Below are 23123 nucleotides of genomic sequence, written 5' to 3'. Positions count from 1 at the left end.
TTGAAGCCGTCTTGCGTGTGTCGAGACACGCAACGAATTCGCGAGTAGCCCAGGACCGAGTACAATGGAGAGGAACGTAGAACCATCAAGGCTCGCTCATACTAGCCTAATTCGCTATTCACGTTCAATTATAATTCGCCATAACTCATTCCGCTTTACTGAATTATCCGCAGCCTTGAAATCTGTAAACAAGTTAAACTCTCGCAAGATAAACATTTGATCTGTTCTAACGTATTACTCTCGAAAACCATATTAGCATTCGCCAACAAAAGACTCCTGCAACTCCAGTTCGCCGATTAGGGAGTGGAACAAGGTGGAGGTCGAAAACTCATCGAACATTTGCAGGCCGTTCTCGAATAATATCGACGTTTCGTCCCCGTAGGGAACAACCGGTCTAATAACCGTCTTGTATTGAGTACACTTTGTGCGGGGGTTTTGTTCGACTGCAATTGCTTGTGCAGTCCATAGTAAGTGAGACTTCCGCTGATAATACGTCTCCGAATCTTCCGACTGGTGTCATTGTTCGCCGTCATCAGTGAGCCAAGATAGACAAATTCATTAACTACCGACAAATTCATCAGCTTCATCATCGTCGAACGTTTCACTGCTGCCAAAGCGGGGTAGTTCGACCTCGGACCGACTAGCATGTAGCATGTAGCATCCGCACACAACACCTTGCACCATTCATCGCAGATTTATTCAGTCTGATCAGTTGACCAGGAAAGCCGAACTCATCCATGATTTACCGTAGCTCTTTGCGCTCGAAGGTATCATATGCCGCTTTAAAACCAGCGAAGCAACTCAATGTTTGTAGACCAAAGCCGGTACGCGATACAAATTAGAACAGGATGTGATATTTTGTGGTAAAAATAAAAAAGAAACAATTCAATATTTTAAATATTTACTGTCGCTGTTAATAGCAGGGAAGCACATTGGTTAAAGCTACAGTGTTGTGCAAATTATCTCAGTTTTATTAAATGCGGCACTTGAACGATCACGGCTAGGTTAAAAGGCACCACAGGCGGCACAGGGGGTCAATTATTCCACTCAGTCATTTCTACAGCTCTCATCCGTGAACTCATCAGTTCCTGACGGACAGCCTGGTGCGTACCGCATGCCACGAAAACTTCAATCAACGATAGCACTGGTGGACGGGAACAAGAGTTTAGTAATAACGTATTTTATATTGATTTTGATTCCAATTTTACCTAATAGTGATACGACAACGAATATCACAATGTAGAGATAAAACTTCTCTCCTTCGTAAAAGCATTGCACGATATACCAAACCAAGAGAACGGCTATCAATGTCATCTGCACGTATGAAAAGTATTTAAAAATGTCAATCATGGCTGGTCGTCTCTGTAAGAGAGTAAAAAGTTTTTGCTGAAAAAGTCAGTTTTCAATTGTTTGAACTTCATTACCAGTCCAGCTCCGATCATCCAAGATAGCACAAATAGAATATTTAAAATGCATGGTGATAGTATTGAGACCGCTGCTACCACTGGTTAATAAGAAATATAAATTATTTGGGATCATCGACCAATGGGAATGTGTACTTACAGTTGGTTACGATAGGTACTGCCGCCTGGCTGAGTATTACCAGAATGATAAAGATGTGAATGCATCCGAAGATGTAGGTCAAAATTTTGTAGCTCCTATTGGAGAACATCATTGTGTGTGCGCGTCAGTCCGGTCGAATCATCTGTTGAGTAGATTGAGCATCTATTGCGATCAGCTTGCACAGAAAAAAGTAAATATTATTATTCGCTGTATAACAAACAAGAATTGTTTTCAAAAGCGACGAATAAAGTAATTTATTTATTATAATTTTAAAAATATCTATATAGTAAGATGGCACTATCAAGCTAATGACTGGAACGTAACGGATCCTTCCGGCAAAAAGCGAGGTTCGCTCAGAACGGCGTGGAGACCACCGGAAGCGATGATGGCTTCTAGTCCGAAAAGAGCTATCGAAACAAAAATCAAATTCAGTGATGACAAAAAAAGCACACCAAACGCTATGCAATCAAACCAATTAACATAACGGCACCATGTGCCGCGGGTCTAAGCTCTTCTTTTCCGTGTACTACCAGCCGATAAATATAGATAGCAATCAGCAGTAGGAATGCCATCTGTACGTACATGAAAATGCGGAAAACTTTGATGAACGATGGCATATGCTGTGAAGTATAATTGAATGTTGTAGTAGTTCGAGTGCAAAAAAAAACAATTTCATAAAATCTCTTCACCTTTGCAATACCAACGATTAGTAAAACCGCTAGCACGATGTTGGCCATGCAAGGGGAGAGGATCATGTCAGCGGCGACTAATTGTGGGATACAAAAAATTAGTTTGAATAACTATTGACACTTCTATGCAGCTAATTTTACGTACCTCGTGATCGTACTGGTATGACCACATCGTAGATTATCTCGATTACCAGCAAAATATTCAAAGCAGCCGTTAGATAGCAAAGAACTTTGTACAACTTGTGAGATATCATGGTTTCGGAGGGTATGATGAATCCTAGAAGAGGTGGTTATTGAAAATGATTTAGATTGAGTTAAAAGCTGAATTTAGCTCGGTTTAATTTCAAATTCTAGCCAATTTGATGTAATTTGTCATGTGAAAAGTGACAATATTCTACGGAGGATAAAAACAAAACGATAGATATTAGCTTTTGGTTACTTTTAATTAAGTGATCATTGATTCTGTATTTCAGAGGCTTTAAGTCTGTGGCTGGTTCGCCCCTTATAACTGACTGATCATTTATTATGGCCGTTGCCATTTATATAACTAGGGACGAATCCAAATTCTCAATACGAAGTTCCTCCAGCAATAACTTATAGTAGTCTCCAGCAATCCACGCTTCAGTACCAAAAAGTGCTAAAAATATCGGGATTAGAAATTTTCTTCATCAAATTTTGTAACCCTTTCATACCCAATGATACGACTAGAACAAGCCAAATTGTAAAAATGCTTCCTTTCCGGCCAAACATATTAATATAGAAGTAATATGAGTAAAGCAATGCAAAGAGAAGTACTAACATTTGCGCAACGACGAACCACTTGAATAGACGAACAAACGCTGGTCGTCTCTAGAAGGGAACCAAATGATGACCAATCAAAGCACACGCACTAAAAACTATAACACTACCTTACCTTGTACACTCCAATAACCAGAAGCACCGCCAGAATAATGTTGGCCAGGGCAGGGCCAGCTAGCATTCCGTAAGACATTCTATACCCTACGGCCAAAATAAGAAACGTATTTATCGCTGGCACAAAAGGCTAACTTCAAGTACGTTGACTTACATTGTCCTTGCATCGGTTGACTAAACAAATATTCGTCCGAATCGTCGTCGTCGTCGTCGCGGTCCAAATCGTCAATAGCATCCTCACTAAAATCGGCTAGCAAATCAAGGGCCAGAAATATGTTGATCGCAGCGAAAAAGTAGCACAGCGTTTTGTGTATTTCGCTAGCACACGAGCCGAATTGTGACGTATGGCGGGAGAACATTGTCCGCAAGGGCTGGTTTGTTTAAGGACGACAGGAGTTACGAAAGATCTGCAATATTTCGTACTGGTAAATATTGAGTGGATTATATCTGGCAGAATGCAGGGATAAACAAGCTTAGAATGATCGTAGAAATTATACTTTGAAATGGTTCGTTTTCTATTTCGAGGGAAAATCTAAAATTTGTTGGAACTTGTCTATGGGATAACTGCTCCCCTCCCTCGCCTGAATTACATTACTATAGAAAAAATTAAGTGTGGAGTACAGCAAAGAGTTAAACAAATATCACAATAGATCAAAATCATGGTTATTACACCAGTGCTCAAAATAATGACCGTTGTGGTCGCAAACATGTTTCTAACGTAGTACTAGGTAAAGCCTGACTTTTAATAATTCTGGACGTCCCTCGTACATTACCGACATACCTCTTGTGGTATAAACTGGAACCATTTGACGTAACTTTGTTTATATGTTTATGAAGAACAACTAGGGCAAGCTTCGTAAAAAAATCCACCACGTTGCGGAGCAGTACAAAATGGAACGCGAGAGACGTGAAAAAATCTTGCACAAACACTTGGATATTTCAGGGTGGTCTGGATGAAAAGTGCTAAAAATGCCCAAATGAACGGTGTGTAATGTTCTGAAAGGTTATGAGAAGAATCTGGGTATGGACAGGCTGCAGGAAGGGAGGGGTTCCGTACCTAAGAAGTTTTTCCTCCTGAAGAGCGAGGTTTAAAGGAAAACCCAAATGAGACCATTCGACTTCATTCGGCTCAACAATTGGAGCTGAATTCATCCATTTTATAGAAGAATTTGCGGCAAGATTTGTGTTTACAGCCTTATAAATTCAAAGTATGAAATGGAAGAATTATCCGGAAGGCTTTCTCAAGCCCCTACCTAGCGCCTACTGGCAGATCTAAGTCAGTGGATAACGAAGGATGGTCATACCTGACCATGCTTCACGTACATACTGGAGCAGCTGAGCTAAGTTGCGAATTTTAAATTCGGTTCCCCAGGTGAGGGGCGGTTCAAACAGCGTTTGTCTCGGAATGAGCGGATGGAAATGCCCCAAGTAACAATTCTAAAGCCACTTGGTTTTACTTGAATTTTATATGGGTTTTAGTGCGGTATTAGTCATTACCTCTGGTTTTATTATGGTATTACGTAATACCAAGACGATACGAGTCAAAATACACTTGTAACTAGCTAGAAAACCAGAATAAAACTGTTAATAAAGCAAATTTATGTTGCATATATTACCACGACAAAATTAACTAGCTGAACCAAGTCTCTTCTAAACTTACTATACGCACAGACAAACAGACGAGGCACTCGCGTTAATTCCATCGTCCATTCAAAAACCACTTATTTTTCAAAAAAGCATGTTTCGCAACATGGCCACACCGCGGCGCTCGAGTGTTGCTTCGTGTTTCCAGTTTAAAACCATACAAATTTAAAAAACCTACAGTATAAAACCCTGCAAATGTAAAAGACCTACAGTATAAAACCCTGCAAATGCAAGCTACTCCGCAACATGCACAACTGAGGGCGGTAGTGTGCAAGCAAAATGTGTAGGACGATGGTTTTTGAAGAATTTTCTTCTATGTGTCATGTCAGTTTGTCAGTGCTATACGTGTGGCGTATCAATACAATATGGCGCATCAATCGAAATTGATCTTACTACGGTAGCTTGTCAAACCGCAATAAATCTGTTATATAGTTATATACTGCCCATAAATGGAAGACAGTCACATATGCAGAAACGTGCAGCGGCGAAAAACGCATTTGAAACCGCTACATTTTTTCTTAAATATTGAGTAAATTTCGAAAACAAATCTTCCAAATCATCATAATATTATTTGAATGTACATTATAGAATACTTTTACAAGCAATTTGTTCACAAGTGACCTACAATTTGTTCCAAAACTAATAAAAACTACCGAAGTTACTAATATGCGTTTATTTGTGCTTGAATAAGCAAGAATAAACGCATAACAGTCACACTCACAGCATGCCTTGATCCTTGCGTTTCCGGTGAGCCGGTGACTGCCGATGGAGTATTTTCAAGACCACGTGTCGTTTTGTTTTGATAATTCACGTGCACGTTTAATTCAACTGTTTCAAATGTCTGTACTGAACTATTTGAAATTTTACGGGAGTAAGGATAACTCTGAAGATAAACTTCCAGTTCCTAGCATTTTCTGCTTTTATTTGTAATTTGTTATCGTGGGGTCGCATAAGGGGTTTTGTTCAACTCAGAAACTGGTCGCTTTCATGTATCAGGAACACTCCCAGAACGAGTCCGAGTGTGACCAATGTGATCCTGGACATATTATATGACGACAAATGAACTATTCTGAGCTAGTTTTGTACTTTCGCGTACTTAAAGATGTCACATGTTGTATTTTAGTTCTATTCAGAAACTGATCCCTGTAGGGGTATCCGGAGCATTTCTGGATATGTGGTTAGATATGGTCAATGACGTGTTGAACACTTTATACAACTACCAATGGTCTAGTTTTGCAAATTCGAGTACTTAGGGGTGTCGTATAATGGAATTATTGTGATACAAGGTGGTTCAAGTTCCATATATTCCGGAACTTGTTCCGACTATAGCTTCGGAACCGTGTATCCGCTCCAAATTTTCTTCAATAGTGTTCTTGTAGGCCATAAAATCTTTCGTTTGGTAGTTGTTGCAGTCAAATCGGTTCAGGAATTTCCAAAAACAAATGCTTATTCATATATTTTCACTACTGTGACAGTTATGCGTTTATTTGTAATATGGGACTGACATAGTTTAATATTTTTTTCAACATTTTGGGAACAAACATAGCTTTTTTGTTTGAATATTGAAAGAATAGGTAATTTAAAGATGATTCCCAGGTTTATCTAAAAAATGGTGAAAAGTCATATGGGACTGTTATGCGTTTATGGGCAGTATAGAGCTATTAAAACCGTAACATCATGACCAATCAGACCAATACTGCTATTATGAAGAATATTAGAGTTCAACACCGAAATCATTTTTTTATGCTAGGCCATATTGCCATATTCCAGTATTCTGTTTAATCTATCAAAGAAAAATTTATCAAAACAAAGTGTTTTGCAGAAATAAAGTTATTATCACTCGGTTTTCCCGTCACAGGCTAACTGAATATATTTATTTTGTTAAAACTACCAGTTTTACCAGTTTTAGAACTGCATAATTTCGATGGCGCGTTGATTTTCTCCACCTATCATGTCAATATGCACGATAAAATTTTATGCGCATGTCTGCAAACCAATATAAACTGCTAAAATTTATTAATTATTCTATGGGATATTTTATTGTGGTCGCTGCAAACTAAATCGAACAGGATAATCTGACAGTAAAACTCTAACTTTTCTGCTGACGGATATATTTGCAAATTAACAAAATTGAAGGACAGATTAAGCTTACAGAGCAAGCTGTATGCTTTATAGATTTGTAGCGAAAAGCATTATCAAACTATAGCGGTAGCTGTCCAGCAGCGAAAATCATAATCGGTTTTATTGCTGCTTTCAGCAGAGCGTGATAAGACTACTTCAGCTTATGACCTGATTCTTATAGAGGTTATGAAAACCTTCTGAAGAGTGGGTCACTTGGTCGGAAGGCAGTTTTATAGCGGTCAATAGAAAGTTTCTGGTGAAGCTCATAGGTTTAACAGTGGTTTTATGAAATTGGTCATGAAAACCACTAGGGGAACGTGATAAAACTCAAAATTGTTACTTGGGACTGAACGGGTCAATCGGCATAGGATACGGCAAACAGCAAGGAAATGATTTATTGATGACGATTGGCAGAGCCGTAGCGTGACATTTTGGCGCCCTTGGCGGAAACCCAATTTCCTAAATCAGTGTTCCTTCGATTGGATTAAATGCTCCATTTGAACTTCACCTCAAAACTTTTTATTGGTAGCAGTTGGGGAACGTTGGGAGAGTTGGTGATCGCCGTAACAACGTATATCTTCAGCCGGTTCATCTGCTCTTGGTATGATGGACCAGGCCCGGCAAAAAGATTTGCGCGTCCTTTGTACGATACTTCTTGATAACGGCGGCAACTTCCGGTAGGTACTTCGTACTATATCTTCGTATCTCCTCGTTCACCGTAGACCCCGAATGAAACTACAGCGGCTTAAACATTCTCTTCTCGCTGATCGTCAGCCACCGGGAGATGTTATTTGGGAACATATAATTGACATCATCGCTTATCTTCTATAACGTAAAGTAACCTGCCAGTCGTTGCCGCCCAGTGTCAAGTAGTTTTCGTCGTCCATTATGACTGCGACATCGTTCTTCGCCGGAAAAATGTTTTCACCAGCACCAAACGCCATTCGCTGGGCATTTACATTCTACTCAGACACAGCCAGCATCGACTGACGCTTTCGCATAAAAATATCACCGTTTAGCCGGTTGCTTCGACCTCCCAGTCTAAAGTGCGGAACGATAAGACCACCTTGCTCTCGACCTTCATCTTCACTTTCTGGTGCATATTACGGTTGAGCAGCACTTTCGGGTGGTCGGAACTAGGTTTCCGTTCAGCGCTTTCGCCTTTCCCGCGGGGGAGGATGTTGTAGTTGCCAGATTGGCTATATTCAGCGGATAGGAAGTGCTTCACCGTGTTCAACTTCTTAGCTATGGGGTGGAGCTGGCAATTCGAACAAAATATCGAGCGTAATTGTTTGACTGTTTTCGCCATGGCTGCTGCATGCAAATCAACTGGTAATGTGGCGTGACAAATCGTTCAGACAGCTGACTTGCTTGCTCGAGAGGTACATTATTCCGGAATTGGGTTCACTGCTATTTAGGAAGTTTGTTGGCTAAATTTTGCAGAAAGGAAGTTCTGTGCAGTAGATCTTATCTTATCTTATCGCAAGCACTTCTTTCTAGTGCCACAAGTACTACAGTGGCGATAGAAATGGTTTCGTAGTGTTGGGAAACCAAAAACAACGAGTTATTCGGTGGGGGTCGTAGATGACCGTATATGTATATGTCGAGAATTAAGGACAAATTTTTTAGTTACAGGCCAATCAACGTCTACGTACCGAGAAATAATAAACCCGATGGTGCCGAAGGATAGGTTCTTCGACAGACTCGAGAGAACCTATGGAGAGTGCTCTAACCATGACGTGAAAATCATCATCGGAGATGATGATGCGTGGATCGGGAAGAAAGAATTCTTCCGTCCTGTCATTGGAAGACATAGCCTCAATCTGTCGACCAATAATAATGGTTCAATGTTCATAAATTTTGCCGCGGTCATGGGAATGGTCATCTGTAGTACTTACTTCCACGCCTGAAAATTCTGAAACATCCAAATGGAGACCGTAGCTCTCAGATCGATCATGTCTTAATTGACGGTCGACACTTTTCGCATGTCATCGATGTACGTTCTTTTTGGGGACCAAATACATGTCCAAAAATAAGACTGCGTTAGGTTGTCCAACGCGAGGAAGGCTCGCATTGAGAGGATGCTACGTTTCAACTTCCGGTGGTTGACGGCAGATGGCGTAGTAACGAAATACACCAGAACGTCAGTTTCATCAGCAAATCGCAGAAAAGCAGGAAGAAAGGAAAGAAGCGGGCTGTGGAGGAATTTCCATGGTGCCATTGAAACAACTGCGGGAGAGAGGTGTTAGGAACAACGCATGGAAGACATCGTAATAACTGGTTGGATGCCGAATGCCAGAGCGTGACAGATGAGAAGAACCAGATCAGAACGGCCACACGTCAGAACAGAGAAAGGTAAGACAGAGATAGGAGAGATTAGTACTACGGAAAAAGGAGCCTACCGTCTAAAAAAATGCGATTAAGAGGAGCACGTTCTCGCCTGCGCAGAGGAGTGATCCGCCAGCAACAACATATGGAGTTTCTATAAAACGGTGAATTGCAGGAATTTAGCCTTACCTGTGATGTGTAATGATAGTGCTGTCAACTTGCTTACTGATAAAACGGTGGTAGCAGCCAGTTGGAAGGAGCACCTTTAAACGTTATTGAATGGGGAGGTAAACAAGGAGATCAGCAAGAACAGGATAAGAACTGTGAGTGATGGCCAATCTGTGGAACCACCAACACAGGAGGCGGTTAAGAAGGCAATCAGTGTGCTGAAAAACGGTAAGGTTACTTGGAAGGACGGTATTCCGATTAGCAGAGCGCAAGCGGCTGTACGATGCGATCCACCGGATCACTGTCAGGATCTGGGAGAAAGATTAAATGCCGGAGGAGTGGTTGGATGGTGTTATTTGCCCTATTTTTAAAAATAGACATCGACTCAAGTGTGAAAACTGTCAAGGTAATATATTGCTCAATTCTGCCTACAAGGTGCTTTCCCGTATCCCTAGACCCTAAAGAGAGGTTTACTCTGCCTCAGTTACTACACAACACAAGTTCCGGGAGTATAATTTGCAGACTCATTATCCGTTTATGGATTTTAAGGCGGCGAACGATTCAGTTAAACGAAATGAATTTCCGTGTGAAATTCTCATTTTTCAACCAATCAAGTACAAAAGTTTAAATATTTGAAGGCCTGGTGTCAGAAGTGACCCGTTTCAACAAAAATTACTCAACTTTGTAAGCTGCGACTTAGAATGACAAGATGCAGCTGCGGATCGGGCTTTCTACGGATCGCATAACCAGCTGAATTCTCGTAGATTGACGAGTGCTTGAGGTTTTTAGCGTAAAATTTTGCGATCAATACTTGGTGACACGGTACAACGTGGCAGGCAGCGGTGGGCTGGGCACGCGGCCAGAATGCCCGGCGAAAGACTAGCCAAAACTATTTTCAGCAGAGAACCAGGAACGGGCCGTGAACTTCGGGGCAGACCCGATGGAAGTGCGCTGTCGAGGATGATGCACATCCAGCTGGTGTTCGAAGGGAGTTTTATTATTAATGCAAATTGTTGAATGCGAAGAATGGTTGCATATTTTACAAGCACATTTTACATTCAGAACATCAAATTCGTTTAGGTTGACAGCAAAGAATCTAGTTGATGACCTGTTAGGACGGCTATTTTTCAGACATGGAAACGAACGAAATTCAAGATGCATATGGTTATTGCCCCAGACCTGGGAAGTAAAACTGTGCTTACACGTGATTGAATGATTCATCAATTATAACAATGCTGGACGTTTATGCATCCACCAATAGCGAATTTTTAAATATAAATTGTTTTCATTATAAAGTTCAATTCGTAAAAAGATTTCTGACCGACTGATATAAATATCTTTCAAATTGTTTGAGAAACGAAAAAGTCTCAGGAAATTATATGGCGCCTTATTGAAATATGTGTCCAACCTGTTGGTTGGCACGGTTAATATACAATAATGGTAACAATTTTTGTAACAAATGACGATAGATATAATGCTATATCACTCTATTACAGATAAATTTGGCATTCATATTGAGTTGTCATAAAATATTGCCATATAGTCTGATGCCAGCCTTAGATAGTTACCCATATGCATCATCAATATTTTAACTTCAGTACAAATATTGCTCTTTTAAATGGAAATCCATAGTATCCAGGTATTTTTAGGTTTAAAATATAACAATGAATTATTTACATACTATATTTGGTGTTATCAAAAGGGTTACTATTACTACATCGAAATAACATTTCAGTCAGTTTTTTTTTGGTAGAAACATTTACTTATATTGGTTAAGGCAGAAATAGTTCCGTTTCGCCTCAATTTTATTTACAGGCACACGTTCATGTGTCTCGATACGCGATGCACGAAATCACAGCTCATGCTGTACTTTCTCGTTATAGTGTTCGACATCCACCCGGGTAATGTACAGCAGAACCACTGCCAGGCATATCAGGACGAAAATAGCACCCAGCTGTACATAGCTGAATATTTTAACGGCTTTCACCAGCGCCGGCCGTTTCTGGAAAGCACAAGCAAACAGCGAACGCTCATTATCAATTAGAAAATTGCCTTTGGAAGTCCGGGACACTCTCTTACCAGCACAATTCCAACTATCAACGCCGCGACGGAAATCAAATTAGCCAAACAAGTGCCTATAATGATCACATTCGTGCCTGTTTAAAGGTTGAAAAGAAGAACGGGTGAAATGATTTGTTTACGCGTGAAAAATCAACCTCAGCTCTTACTTGTGGGTAAATTGGCGATGGGAAACACTTTTGCAGCGATGGTAACAAACGTTACAAAAAGGCAAATGGCAAAACTATACAAAAACACCCGATGAAGCCGATTGTAAGTCATTTTTCTACACTATTCTCTATTGTTGTTGATTTTCGACTTGATTCTCACGCACGAAAAAAATTCACGATAATTTTGGCCCCGTTTGGTTGGCAGCAATGGTTGTCAAATTATGAAACCATTCGAGTGGTCGATGTGAAGAGAAATTGGGTTCGTGCTGCTCGTGTTCTCAGTGGAAAGTAAACAGACCGCTCACGCACTCATGCACGATGCTCAATGCCGCCACCGTGCCGCCGGCGACGGCAAAGCGCACGCGTCGTGTTGCACATCTCTTTCTCTGTGCTTCACTTTCTGTGAGAACTAAAGCAAGGAGTTACATGACTATAACCATCCGTTTGTGAATCATTAATTCGGATCACTCAACTAGAGGTCATTTGTTTCCAGCATCGTATGCATTCATACGTAATGTGCCGCCAATAAAAGAGCAGAAGAAACATCCAAATTGGGTAAAAGTTCGAGGAGGAATGGTTTTCTTAGAGATCGTCGCTACCAAAACTCTTTGTTGCTTTGAAATTTAATGGCCTCAACAAAATTAGATGTTACATGATGATATAATAAGAAGTAGTGGATTGACTTTTTTTTGAAGATTTTTGGACATCTTAGAAAAGTTAGATAAAATAAGGCAAATTTTCCAGTTGCTTCTACACTCCAGTACTTTTTTTACACGGTTTGTTTTTTGGATTACAGTAATACCTCGATATAAGGCAACTTTTATTTTTATTTTCGTTACGTTATATTACGTTACGAAGCAATAATGAAATTTATTCCTATTCGAACGAAATTGATTGCAAATGAAAAGGAGGCCTTTCAAATCATTAACTTTCAATTTTTATGATGATTGATCTTATAGTTTGAAAGACACATCAAGAAATGCGAAAAAGCAAAGAGCGTGCAAAGATTTTGTTATATGAAATTTGAAAATCTAAACAACGGAACTGTATCATAACTTACACAATTAAAAAAAATATGATTTTCGCATGAACCACACCACACCACGCACACCACAATGAAAGTTAATTCAGTTGTTTTTTACTGAATTAAAAAAAATACGTTATATCAAGGTAAAAGTTATCTGACATCAAGTTACGTTATAAAGAACTTACTTCGAATCGAGGTTGCTTTATATCGAGGTATTACTGAATTAAGAACGGGACAACTTAGGGACCATTCATTTATTCCTCAATAGATTTGGGAGAGGCCTGACATTCGTCTTGTAGTTTGCACCTTTCTTGAGTATTCGAAAAAAACAAACCGTGTAAAAAAGACTTGAGTGTACTACAAATACTATCCTTATACAGATACGTTTATTTCGATTAACAAAATTGTGTTCAGGGATTAAGATGAAATGTGCGGGCAACTGATTTCACAAATCCCCGATTTTCACGATTTCTCGATCGAATCCTTTATTGATGCCAACCTGCTTTTAAGTTGGTTAAAACTTAAGAGTTGAAAGCAAGAATAGTAATGATTATAGACGGAATCATTGTTTTGGTATGTGCTTTTTCCGGCCTTCGATTTATTTAATTATTACGTTTTACGATCAATGGTTAGAGTGTATTGCACTTTTTCTGCATGTGCAGCGTTCTAAACCTTTAATTACTTCCAAATCCTACTTCCAAACACTCATTCTTGTCCATAAACCCTTTAAAATTTGACAGGCGTAGATCATCTTCAGTGTCTTATGAACTTGAAGATGATCTGCTTGAACTTGATATGGTTATTTCTCTCTATGTCCTGTTTAATGTTTGTCTTCCATATGAAGCGAAAACGACTAAGTTTCTTTTTTCTGCCGCACGGTAATTAAGAGCAGTATTTCTTGGGTTATGTTCTTTACAACTTGGCCAAAGCATTTTTTTCGCACTACTCATATCTTATTGTTAATCGTATGATTCCCTAAGTCCCTTATTGCGATATATTGAGATGGTGTATCCTCGTTCTGTTCTTCGCTGGCACCACTTTGTGGTACTGAATCATGATCATCATTATTAGGTGAATCTTCGTTGTTGCGGACATTGTTCAGTTGTCTTGGCGCATAAGTTAATTCTTTCAGAGCTGCAAGTATAGTAGACTCCATGCTGTGTAATGAATTCCTGTTGCTTTTTAGGACTTTCGCTAACTGCATTGAATAGGTTACAATCGGCGACCTCTTAAGAACGCGCTTAGGATATAAAACGCATTATATGCTTTTTTTATCTTCTCTATCTATTAGTCTCCTTTCTTGTTGGACTACTAGTTATATATGTCCCGAGATATCGTAGTTTAATGACCACCAATCATTCATGTTTGCCACAACATTCTTTGAGTGGTTGGGATCTTGGAACATTGTGTGACTTTTGCTTATGTTTATTTCTAACCCTATGGAGGCTAGCAGTGGTTCTTGAGTAGACATACTAAATTACACATTCTCTATTGTTGTGCATAGAAAAGTAGATCGTCTGCGTATACTAGTACTAACGGTAGTTTTATGCTCCCCATCTGTTCGATGTTTAGTTCTGGGATGAACTTGCGTAATGTCAAAAGAACGCTGTGAAGCTTTATTATGAAGATTATGAGATTTAGAGCTCATGCTTGTTTTATGCCTCTTACCTTCCAAATCGATTGCATACTTTGACTAAACCAATGGATTAAGTTTTGCTCTGATAAACAGGCCTTGGTGATTCTATTTATTAGTGCTTTAGAGATTCTCATGGACATCAGAATTGTTGCAGTTTTTGTGGTGTTAATTCTGTCAAAAGCTTGGTTTAGATCTACATAGACAATTATCATTGTGGTACCTTTTCTTCATCTTTCATCTATTAGTCGTCGGAGAACAAAGATTTGATCTGCTGCGCTTCTTCTGGCTTAAAACGCCATTTAGTACGCTTACATCGGCGGCAATTGCCTCTCTAGTCTGTTCATGAGAACTCCGGTGTAAATTTTGTACACGACGCCACAAAGGGTTATTCAGCGATAATCATTTATTGATTGTGGTGCTCTAGCTCTCGGGATTGATATTGGGACGGTTGATAACCACGAACAAGGGGTTTTAAACCCTTGGTATTAATACTTGGTATTGGTATTAAACACTTCTATAACACTTCTATGTATCGTACGTTCCATATTTGAGAAGTTCTGCGAAAAACCTGACCATTCCAGTAGCAGACTTATTTTTCATCGAACGAATTATATTCTGTATTTCCATCATGGCCGGTGTTTAGTCTTAGGTCTTAGTTTAGGGGCTTAGTCCATCATTCTCTGACATTATTTGTAGGGGACCTGTTTGCTCTCTTACTGATGTTTATGAATTTTCGAGTTTTTTTAATTTTTTTTTCCTGCGATGCACTTTCATTTCTTCACCATACCTTTACACGATCAGAATCACGATTTATTCCACGTTGGAATCAATTAGGTCAATTCAACATATGCTACGTAGACTCCAATAAGAATGTTTGACCGTCTTAATGGAATCACTCGATACTGTCCTTATTGCAAACGTTAATATTCGCAATCGCCTTATACGGGGGACTGCTGCAACTAATCCGTAAAGACTGTTTTGCGCCTATTGCGAAAAGTAGAACCAACCTAACCATCAATTACACTTGAATAAAGGTCTGTAATCATGGAAAAAAAATTTCCCGGCTAATGAAAAGATATTTCATATAATTTTACTGAAAAATCAAGTTTTCAGTTAAATTATTATTTTGCACGTCACTGCGCAATGATTTCGACATTAATCTTAAGCACACGCCTACGCAAAATGTTTGTATCGGCTGCACCAGGAAAATATTGCATCATATTGTGAAATTGTTTCAAAACCCGAAATCGCCCTCTACTACGTTCTCTACAGCGTAAGAAAGTAAGAAATGAAAAGTAAGAAGTGCGGGGTCAAGAAATAACTTAAAACATAAAAGTGTCTCGGTTTTAGTCTGATTGCCCCTATAAGAGAAATTCTTATTCATGAATTCGTTTCGATGATATCGTGCCCTGCATAGAACTAAATTATACAGTTTTTTTTAATTTCTCTCCGCGATCATGGTTCACAAAACTTGTTTACGTTTGCACGATGCACCTTCCATGCTTTCTTACCTGCAATCCGAGGCTTTGTTTTGGCTATCGTGCCTCTTTGCACGCTGTCCTCAACACGAACACGCTTAGCTGCAAACCAAACAACTGCTGCTGCTTCAAACAAGCACACAAACACCGGTACCCGCCGTCGTTATAGAGCACTCGACTCGACACTAACACCCACGGTATGCCGCACGACAAAGGCAAACGAGGCGAACGGTTCTAAAAATATCAACCGTTGACAAATTCTTCTCCGTTGCTGCTTGTATATGCAATGCATCTACTGATGATGACTCTAGCAGTGTCGCAAACTTATTCAATTTTACAGATTGAGGGGTTTAAACTTTCAGATATAGTTGCATTACGAGCGGTATTTTGTTGTAACTTTCATCAACCAACACATGGCATGCTTAAATGCTACCCAAAACTTACCGAAACTTGCTAAAAACGCACTTCAAAGTCACACGAAAAACTCCGATCCGCACATCATGATCGACTGATTTGTACTAAAAACTAACATACACACACTACAGAGTATTGGTATCGCGTGTGGTGCGATGGCAAAACGGGGCAAAATTGATAGATCAAAAAGCGGCTGCCGACTTTGCCGGTGTGACGCTCGCAATTACTGGCGATGGCGAAGCTAGCCGCAGCTGGTTTACTTTTACAAGTGGATCTGGAAGTGTATGTAAGCTCCTATGTTACGCTGAAAAAAAAAGATGAATCACACATGCAGTTGATTATTCACTGACACTGCGCGATGAGCAGGTTAATATGAAGTTAGTTAGCTGCTAGCAGTGTACGTTTCGTTGTTGCCGTTATCAATGGATACACATATGTATAACAGATGTGAATGGCGGTAAACAATGTCCCATATCTGAATTTCTATGCACCTTGCCGAAATCTACGTACCCGTACGCTACACTGGACACCAACTCATTGATCTGCCGTCATCCAGGGATACTTGCAACGGCGGGGTTACTTGCAAGTTGTAACACTTCAGCGCACCGCGTTTTTGACAGCTGTAACACATTTGTTCATTTACAAAACCTTTAAAATCATTTTCGTAGACTGCAAAAGCCGTATATCTAAACTATTTACATAACTTCAAAAGGACCTAAATAACAATGAGAGATTCTCTTTGTGCTCTTCTTTGTCGCTTGCCATGTCGATCCAAATGCACTTCAAAACATCAACTTTGCGTCAATTGGATGCTAACGTCACTACTTAGCATCTAATTGATGCAAAGTTGATGTTTTACTTTACGTTAAGAAAATTACGTTGAGAAAATTTTCGTTAAGACATTTTCGTACTTACGTTAAGAAAATTTTCGATAAAATGCATTTTAGACACAATGCATACGGATTTTACTACGTTGCGGGAATTTGATAGAAAACCCATGGAAAAACTGTCAAATTGCCGCTACGTAGTAGAATCCGTATGCATTGTGTCTGGGCCTTTAGAGTGCAGGACAATTGCAGGGCCAGTTGCTACGATCCTATTGACTCTAACAGCCACTCCCAGTCGAGATTCGAACATACAACGACTGGCTTATTAGACCAGCGTCATAGCTCAAAGCCAACTAGGAGGCTCTCAATGTTACTTAAGTCTTTTTGAAAAGTTAAGCGAGATTTGTAAAATAAATACCTATCTCAGAGGATACCAGTTAGTACTTGAGTAGTTTTCTTCCACGAATTATTTCAAATTGGTAACGCTAAACACGCAACCGATGGCACTTACAATACGTTTAACTTTCGATTAAGCCTAAGAAAATATCAATATTATGTTTATCGTTATGTTGACTCATTTCAGTGAACCCAATGGTACATTCCGTTGCACTGTTGATGGCTGTTTTAACGGTTTCCAGCAGTTCTCGAAAGGGAGTTCGTTTAGTTCTCCCTAGGATTGCCTCAACGCTTTGTGCGTACTTCTTTACCGGCTTCAGGTAACTTGAGGCGCTCCAGGTTGTAGGGTAGCGGGCACCGGTGCCGAATTTTCGTTAGCAGTTCAGCGTTCGAGTTCAGAATCGAAGTTTGCGCCACGATAGGTTCCATCATCGATTATATCCGAGAAGTGCATTTAATCGATTAAAATTTGGTTAATTTGCGAGTCGGTCTGCCGTGGAGACCTGTCAGGTATACCGATGTGGCAAGCTATACCGGAAGTAGGTACTTCGCATGACCATATTTTTGGAGGCGACGAAGTCAATGTGTCTTTAGCCGTTTTCGTTCGTGAGCGGATGTGCGCTGTACTTTCCAGTAGCCGGTCTGAATTCCTTCACTTGGCCAATCTTAGCGTTAAGATGATCGATGACGATTTTGATGTCATAGCTTGGGTAGTTGCGAATTCACGTTCCAGTTGCGCGTTAGAAGCATCCTCATCGTCCTCGTCACTGCTTAGGTGTGAGCTATACTCATTAATAACGCTAATGTTGAAGAAACATCCGCTGATCCTCAACTTGTACATACGGCTGTCGATTGACCACCATCCAATAACACGCTTTTGCATGCCGCCCATCGGTATAAAAGCTGTACCCAGCTCTAGTAAATGATGTATTCACTCCTATACGGATGTAAGGTAGATCCCTTCCAGCATACCTACTGCAGCGCTACAATCAGGGCTTGAACAGGGATCGCAAGCTGGTTGTGACTGCGGGAATGCTTACGCTTTTTGCATTCAATGTGGCGTCTCAAGAGTATCCAACAGTCGTTCTCCCGCTTTGCGTTCATATTGAAGAGTGTAAACTGCAAACTGATTGGGAACACCCAAGTAACCAAAAGTTCGAATAACGGTGTCTAACGAGGGCTAAGCAGCTTTATGTATATTGATCTATAACTTGTTCTATAAGCAGCTTCACTTTTAAGTAATTAACCGAACTTTCAAGTTGTTTTGAGTTCGCTGCATAGAACACTAAGCAGCTTCGAAATAAACTGTCAAAAATAAGGAAAAAGCTAATATTTAGCAGCACTGCTATGTTCTATTTTTATACTTCTACCTAACTTCTATATTCGTTGCATTCACCTGCTGTTGGGTTTGAACCCGGGCGTTCCGAGTTGTAATCCTATCCCGATCCACTGCGTCATATTTGCCGTATATAAGTGATGTGAACTTTGCCAATAAGTTATTCTTGAGTAATAAATACGTTTTAGAACATTCAGCAGCTTTGTGCAGCGTGAGTTAATTATAGAACATTAAAGTTCGGAGTCAGGCAATCAAGTAATAGTGAAATATTAACCTACACCCGAGCCTACAGCTATATGTTTTTGATATGCGCATAGTTGAAAAATAATGAAAAGCATTGCATTCTAATTTATTATATTTACTGATTAGACATGTGCTCTGAATTAATTTATTTGAGTGATGGAGTGAAATGAAAATGTTTGCTGGTTTGATCACTAAAAATATAAACATAAAAATAATAACAATCATTTCGTGGCCAGAAGCATACAAGCAGAACTTGTTAGCAACTAAGGTTACTTCAAAACTTCATGTAGCATCCTAAAAGCTTTGAAGTATCTATGAAGTACTTACAGCACTTCTTAAAGCATTTAGTTCTACGTACACTTGATATACACTACTAATCAGCAAGGAGGGTCTACGGAACTGAAAATGAACTAATTGTGAACTTTTGAGTTCGCTTGTCAAGTAATATTCGAACTTTTGGTTACTTGGGCATAATGTGACGTATTTTTTCGGTTTTCTTTTTTTCTCCAAATCGGTTACCCACAGTAAAAGTTTGTCGCCCGGCGTCGGTCCGACGCAAGCAAAATATTCGTTTGTGTCGGACGGCGTCCGACTGACTGCTTCCACGTACATGCAGCGGTTGTTTTTTTGTAGTATTGAATCATACGATACTGCGGTTGCTTTTCGTTAGTGTGGTGACTGCCAATCAACTGACTGTTTTGCACTTTCATTTTTTTTGCCATTCATTACTGCAAACAGTAGAGGAATCTTGATTAGCATTAGCATTAGCATATGAGGTTGCACACATCGTACATGGCTATATAATCGCATTATATACGCGGCTATGTTCGAACAACCGCAGAGGAAGTGGGTGGGAAAATAGAGAATATTGTATTAGCAGGGCAAGGTAAAAAATAAGGATCACGAGGAACTTTGATTTGATAACTAACTGACCCAACAAACTTCGTATTGCCACGAATTAAACTGTGTTGTACAAAGATCGTGAATATCGGATGACCTTTGTCACAATCTCGAGTTTTGCAAGTTTCTGAGGAGTTCATGGGTGTTATAAAAAACAGCGTTTCCTCACAGTAAAATAGAAAACAACTCCCCCCATTGCTTAGGCTGATAAAATAAAGCGGATAGCATTTAAATATTCGCTATCATTACAAACCATTTCGCCGAGTACCATTTTGCGGAGCACCAATTCTCGGTTGACCATAACGCGAAATATAGAGTTTCGCAGAATACCATTTCGCGAAAAACCTTACGCGGGATGTATACCATTTCACGGAAAATCTTTTCGTAGAAAGTACCATTTCGCGGGGGTGATCTAACTGGAGGAAAGTAATAGAGGTTAGTAGATCTAGTAAAATAAATAAACCTAGATAGAGGGGATCTCTACGGGGCACTGGCCCTGGCCCCAAAAACCTCTACATGCAAATTTTCACGCCGATTGGTTCAGTATTTTTCGATTCTATAAGGAACATCCCGACAGAAAGGCAGAAAGACAGACAGGAATCCATTTTTATAGATATAGATAAAATATAGAATAGGAAGGGGCATAAGTACGAGGTTTGAAGTAGTCATCAATTTTCATGAGATATAAAGGACAACAACATAATATATTTTATAGTGATGCAGTAACTCAATGTCTTTACTATACTAGGGTAATCAACGTATTTTGGACCCCATCAGCAGCTGTACATAATTTGGACACTTACAGCAAAATCAAACGGAGGTGTCCAAATTGTGTACAGCTGCTGATGGGGCCCAAATTGGTTGGTTAGCCTATAAATCATTTGCGGTAATAGTGTTTTGCAAAATAAATTCTTCTTTCTTCTGATCAAGTGTCGATTCGCACTTTTACCCCACTAGCGGGGCAAAAGTACGAACCTCGAATCCATGAAATTAGCACAACAGTAGCTAACAAAACCATATTATCTTCAATCTGCGTTATGTTTCGGTAAGGAATATTCTCAATATGTGCACCTTTCCTATTTTACGCTGGTGTATTGCAGCCTCCGTTAGATCGAAACTTTTCCAAACGTTTGTTTTTAGTTTCATCAGCGGAAAAATATTGTTTTCCTTCGGCCAACATCTGTAGAGCACACAGTTTTCTGCAGATCTTCCATTTCTAGTATCTGTAATATAGTGCCTAAAGTTGTATATAATTAGCTATACATTTTTGCCTCGTCCATGAATCGCACTTTTGCCCCGTCCGTGAATCGCACTTTTACCCCACTAAGCGCTTGACGGGGTTAGATTAAATTACGGAAAAGCGAAATATATTTTGTAAATTCTTTTCGCCGTATTTTCAAAACAGATATGTCAGTGATGTAAAACGCTGCTACAAATTTTCAACAAATAATATCCTCCTGTTGATATCGTATTTACCGTATAACGAAAAATTACATCAAAACCTCCCTGAAATAACATTTGCACATAACTCAGCAACTATACTTCGTAAGCAAGCAAAGTTTACGTTAGATTCAAGCTGTCAAAGTAGTCACCCATCCATGCCAATGTAATTAATTTACTCGGAATCTGCACCGATAAATCATTGAATCGCACTTTTACCCCTCCTTACTCTATATAGTATAGGAGTATATATGAGCAAAAGTAGAACTATCTCACCAGCAATCTTTCGAATAAAATATAATTGCGTTATTTGAGTTTCTATCAGTGCATCTAATATCCAATGCTTAATTACTTATACTTATACTTATTTAAACTTGTTACGGCCAAAGTGTTCATTGTACAGTAGTACAGTAGGTAAGAGCTTGGGCTGGCAAAAGCTATGTTTGCCTTGCCCACTTCATACCCCCAAACAGTAAAGGAATCTTGATCGGCACGAATACGTTTAAAACACATCAGAACGCATTCGTTCTGCTGTACAATCAGAGGTATGACTAAACAAAGTATGGCGGTACTGTGAATAGTGTACGAGCTCCGGCACAAAACAGATGCAAATTGCAGATGCAGATTGAAATTGAATGAACGGTGGGATTGACTGCTGTAGAAAAAAATCAAAGAGGTTGTGTACAAGACACGGCCGCATAGAGGTGACGCAGGACTACGTAAGTCTCTTTATGACGATAGTAGCATATATCCATGCATGTAATAATACGATTCTTCATGTATACATGCTACATGCTGCAGCATATATAGGGTTTGTTGACACTGCACGTTGAGAATATTCAATTATTTTCGAATGAATGTTAATAGCGCCTCAAATCTAACTTCAACATCAGACACTATTTAGTTGGACATATATGTATTTGATTTGATATCAAAAAATTGTTAGGTTAAAATGGTTTGGTTGTACTGCAGGTTAAGAAATTCAAATTTTTTGCAAGTCGATAATGTTTACTCATTTTCGGGATTGCAAGCTATAAGTAAGTTAAAATTGTTTGGAAAATGGTTTGTACCTTCCTGTCTTATGCTGAGTTGATGGTCAAATAAAAATTGACATCGCTACGGATCCCTCCTGCCTTGTCTTGTCCATCATTTTCGAAAGAAATTAATCTAAATGTAATACTTGACTATTGTAACTATATATAGAATTTCAGGCTACTAACTGACGTAAAGTCTAGCGTGAAGCAGCTAATGAAACGTTCAAAACTATTCTCGGATAAGAGAGTTGCTGATTTCCCTTGTTTTGAGAATTGCTGCGTCTTTCCACATTCGCAAATATCCCTTCAGCCCTGTTTCCGGGCAAGACAACAGTTCCGAACAAATTCTTGCAGTATATGAATGCAAGCTGGCAAAAGCAAAGGGTGGCCGCTCACTTTCTATGAAGTTTCACCTTCAGGACATCAAATTGGGCTAGATTTCATGTTTAAACGATAACACCGGTTGAAGAAGAGGGGTGGTTTGGGACTCTGGCGTACTTCCCAAGCACAGATTTCAAATTGGACTAGGTTTAATCGCGTTTCGCGTTTGTAAGGAATTTTGTTGGGACGAGGTGACTTTGTCACTCTTTCTGGCGTACTTCCCAAGCACAGATATCAAATTAGTCAAATTATCAAAGTTCAATCGTCGCAAAGAATCTTCGACCTGTTGGGAGTGGGGGATTTTGTCACTTTTTTTTTCTAAAAATACGTTGCGACCAACCACGAAGCGAGGATTGCC

General features: G+C 39.6%; 2 protein-coding genes across 9 annotated transcripts; both read right to left on the bottom strand.

Annotated features, from left to right (window-relative positions):
* Positions 1-912: 912 nt before the first annotated feature.
* On the bottom strand, positions 913-16397 carry LOC128734874 (uncharacterized). 8 transcript variants are annotated; one of them, XM_053829259.1, is made up of 6 exons: positions 16239-16391; positions 15828-16028; positions 3319-3571; positions 3166-3251; positions 2945-3101; positions 2554-2889 (listed from the first exon to the last, which is right to left on the bottom strand). In XM_053829259.1, the coding sequence occupies exons 3-6, from the start codon at positions 3521-3523 to the stop codon at positions 2792-2794; spliced, it is 546 nt and encodes a 181-aa protein (XP_053685234.1). In that variant the 5' UTR covers positions 3524-3571; positions 15828-16028; positions 16239-16391; the 3' UTR covers positions 2554-2791. The 8 variants fall into 8 exon arrangements, with proteins under 8 accessions (XP_053685236.1, XP_053685238.1, XP_053685237.1 ...); XM_053829261.1 differs by lacking the exons at positions 2554-2889; positions 2945-3101; positions 3166-3251; positions 3319-3571 and adding exons at positions 913-1144; positions 1209-1362; positions 1425-1504; positions 1564-1705 and having other exon boundaries at positions 15828-16397; XM_053829263.1 differs by lacking the exons at positions 2554-2889; positions 2945-3101; positions 3166-3251; positions 3319-3571; positions 15828-16028 and adding exons at positions 913-1144; positions 1209-1362; positions 1425-1504; positions 1564-1738 and having other exon boundaries at positions 16239-16397.
* Positions 11263-11765, bottom strand: LOC128734875 (uncharacterized). The gene is made up of 3 exons (XM_053829266.1): positions 11654-11765; positions 11505-11581; positions 11263-11427 (listed from the first exon to the last, which is right to left on the bottom strand). Exons 1-3 carry the CDS (start codon positions 11763-11765, stop codon positions 11278-11280), a joined length of 339 nt encoding a protein of 112 aa, XP_053685241.1. The 3' UTR covers positions 11263-11277.
* Positions 16398-23123: the final 6726 nt, after the last annotated feature.

The sequence above is a fragment of the Sabethes cyaneus genome, chromosome 2 (assembly GCF_943734655.1).
Source record: "Sabethes cyaneus chromosome 2, idSabCyanKW18_F2, whole genome shotgun sequence".
Lineage (NCBI taxonomy): Eukaryota > Metazoa > Arthropoda > Insecta > Diptera > Culicidae > Sabethes > Sabethes cyaneus.
The sequence above is the reverse complement of the archived record's forward strand: the minus strand, read 5'-3'. Positions and strand labels throughout refer to the sequence as shown.

Bases quoted from the DNA above. Each gene is read 5' to 3' on its own strand.
- LOC128734874 (XM_053829260.1), bottom strand. From the start codon at position 3,523: ATGTTCTCCCGCCATACGTCACAATTCGGCTCGTGTGCTAGCGAAATA. The intron at 3,252-3,318 runs GTAAGTCAACGT...TTTTGGCCGTAG, and splicing joins TCAACCGATGCAAGGACAAT to GGTATAGAATGTCTTACGGA. The intron at 2,890-2,944 runs GTATGAAAGGGT...CGATATTTTTAG, and splicing joins TGTTCTAGTCGTATCATTGG to CACTTTTTGGTACTGAAGCG.
- LOC128734875 (XM_053829266.1), bottom strand. From the start codon at position 11,765: ATGACTTACAATCGGCTTCATCGGGTGTTTTTGTATAGTTTTGCCATT. The intron at 11,582-11,653 runs GTAAGAGCTGAG...ACCTTTAAACAG, and splicing joins CATCGCCAATTTACCCACAA to GCACGAATGTGATCATTATA. The intron at 11,428-11,504 runs GTAAGAGAGTGT...TGTGCTTTCCAG, and splicing joins TGATAGTTGGAATTGTGCTG to AAACGGCCGGCGCTGGTGAA.